The sequence below is a fragment of the Perkinsus marinus genome (assembly GCF_000006405.1).
Source record: "Perkinsus marinus ATCC 50983 genomic scaffold scf_1104296951464, whole genome shotgun sequence".
NCBI classification, from domain to species: Eukaryota; Perkinsozoa; order Perkinsida; family Perkinsidae; genus Perkinsus; species Perkinsus marinus.
The window spans coordinates 1-1,047 of NW_003209282.1; the positions used below are offsets into that span (position 1 = coordinate 1).

At 44.6% G+C, this 1,047-nt stretch overlaps 1 protein-coding gene across 1 annotated transcript; it reads left to right on the forward strand.

Annotated features, from left to right (window-relative positions):
• Nucleotides 1–290: 290 nt before the first annotated feature.
• On the forward strand, nucleotides 291–1,043 carry Pmar_PMAR009920 (malate dehydrogenase, putative; the record flags this gene model as incomplete). Its single annotated transcript, XM_002777577.1, has 1 exon — nucleotides 291–1,043. A coding segment is annotated over one exon (753 nt), but the record flags the coding sequence as incomplete, so codon positions are not given.
• Between the last annotated feature and the right edge of the window lie 4 nt (nucleotides 1,044–1,047).

Genomic DNA, 1,047 nt, shown 5'->3' on the forward strand with positions numbered 1-1,047 from the left:
TTATAACCAAATCATTGACTACTTCACAACAAGCGAGTAAAGACGATGATGGCATTTTAGCTTTGTGTGGCAGAAAAGATATGAAAGACCCCTTGTGAGTTCCATTGTCTACTGATAGAACACTCTAGTACCGATTGTGACACCGGAGTGGAGGATATTTGCGTGGGAAGATTCGTTTTTAAGCTGCGTAGAGCTGTGGGAAATATATCAGCTGTTTACATTGGTATTCGTATTATTGTACAGTATTTGGTTGTTTGTAGGTTTTACAATTTTCCAAACTCTTTATTATAATGTCATCTACTACTACTTGTAAGAATACTATGAAAGTGACTTTAATCGGTGCTTCCGGTGCCATTGGTATGCCTCTTTCATTGTTGTTGAAGTTGAACCCTCTGATCACGGAGTTGGCTCTTTATGATGTCCATCAGGCTCGTATACCCGTTCCTGGTATTGCTGCTGATAATTCTCATATCAACACTCCGGCTAAGGTGAGAGGATATGTCGATGCTGAGCATCTCCCTGAGGCTGTCACTGGAAGCAACGTCATCATTGTATGTGCTGGTATTGCTCAAAAACCCGGTATGTCTCGTGAGGATCTCTTTGGTGTTGATGCCGGTATAATGCGTGACATCGCAACAACTTGTGCTAAATATGCCCCGAATGCTATGATGTGCATCATGTCGAATCCCGAGACTTCACTCGTTCCTCTCACTGCTGAGATCTATAAGAAGGCCGGAGTCTATGACCGTAAGAAGCTCCTCGGCATCACAACTCTCGATGTGACTCGTGCTCGAACCTTCTATGCAGAAGCTACTGGTCTTGATGTTGAGAAGGTTCATGTTCCTGTTGTCGGTGGTCACGGTGGCTGTGCTATTCTTGCTCTCTTCTCGCATGCTACACCTTTTGTAAAGTTGGATGAGAACACCATCAAGGCTTTGGATGAACATGTCCAGACTGCTGTCACTGAAGTCGTCGATGCTCTCGCTGGTGCAGGTTCGGCCTCTCTGTCTATGGCATACTCTGCTGCTGAGTTCATCGATACTGTCA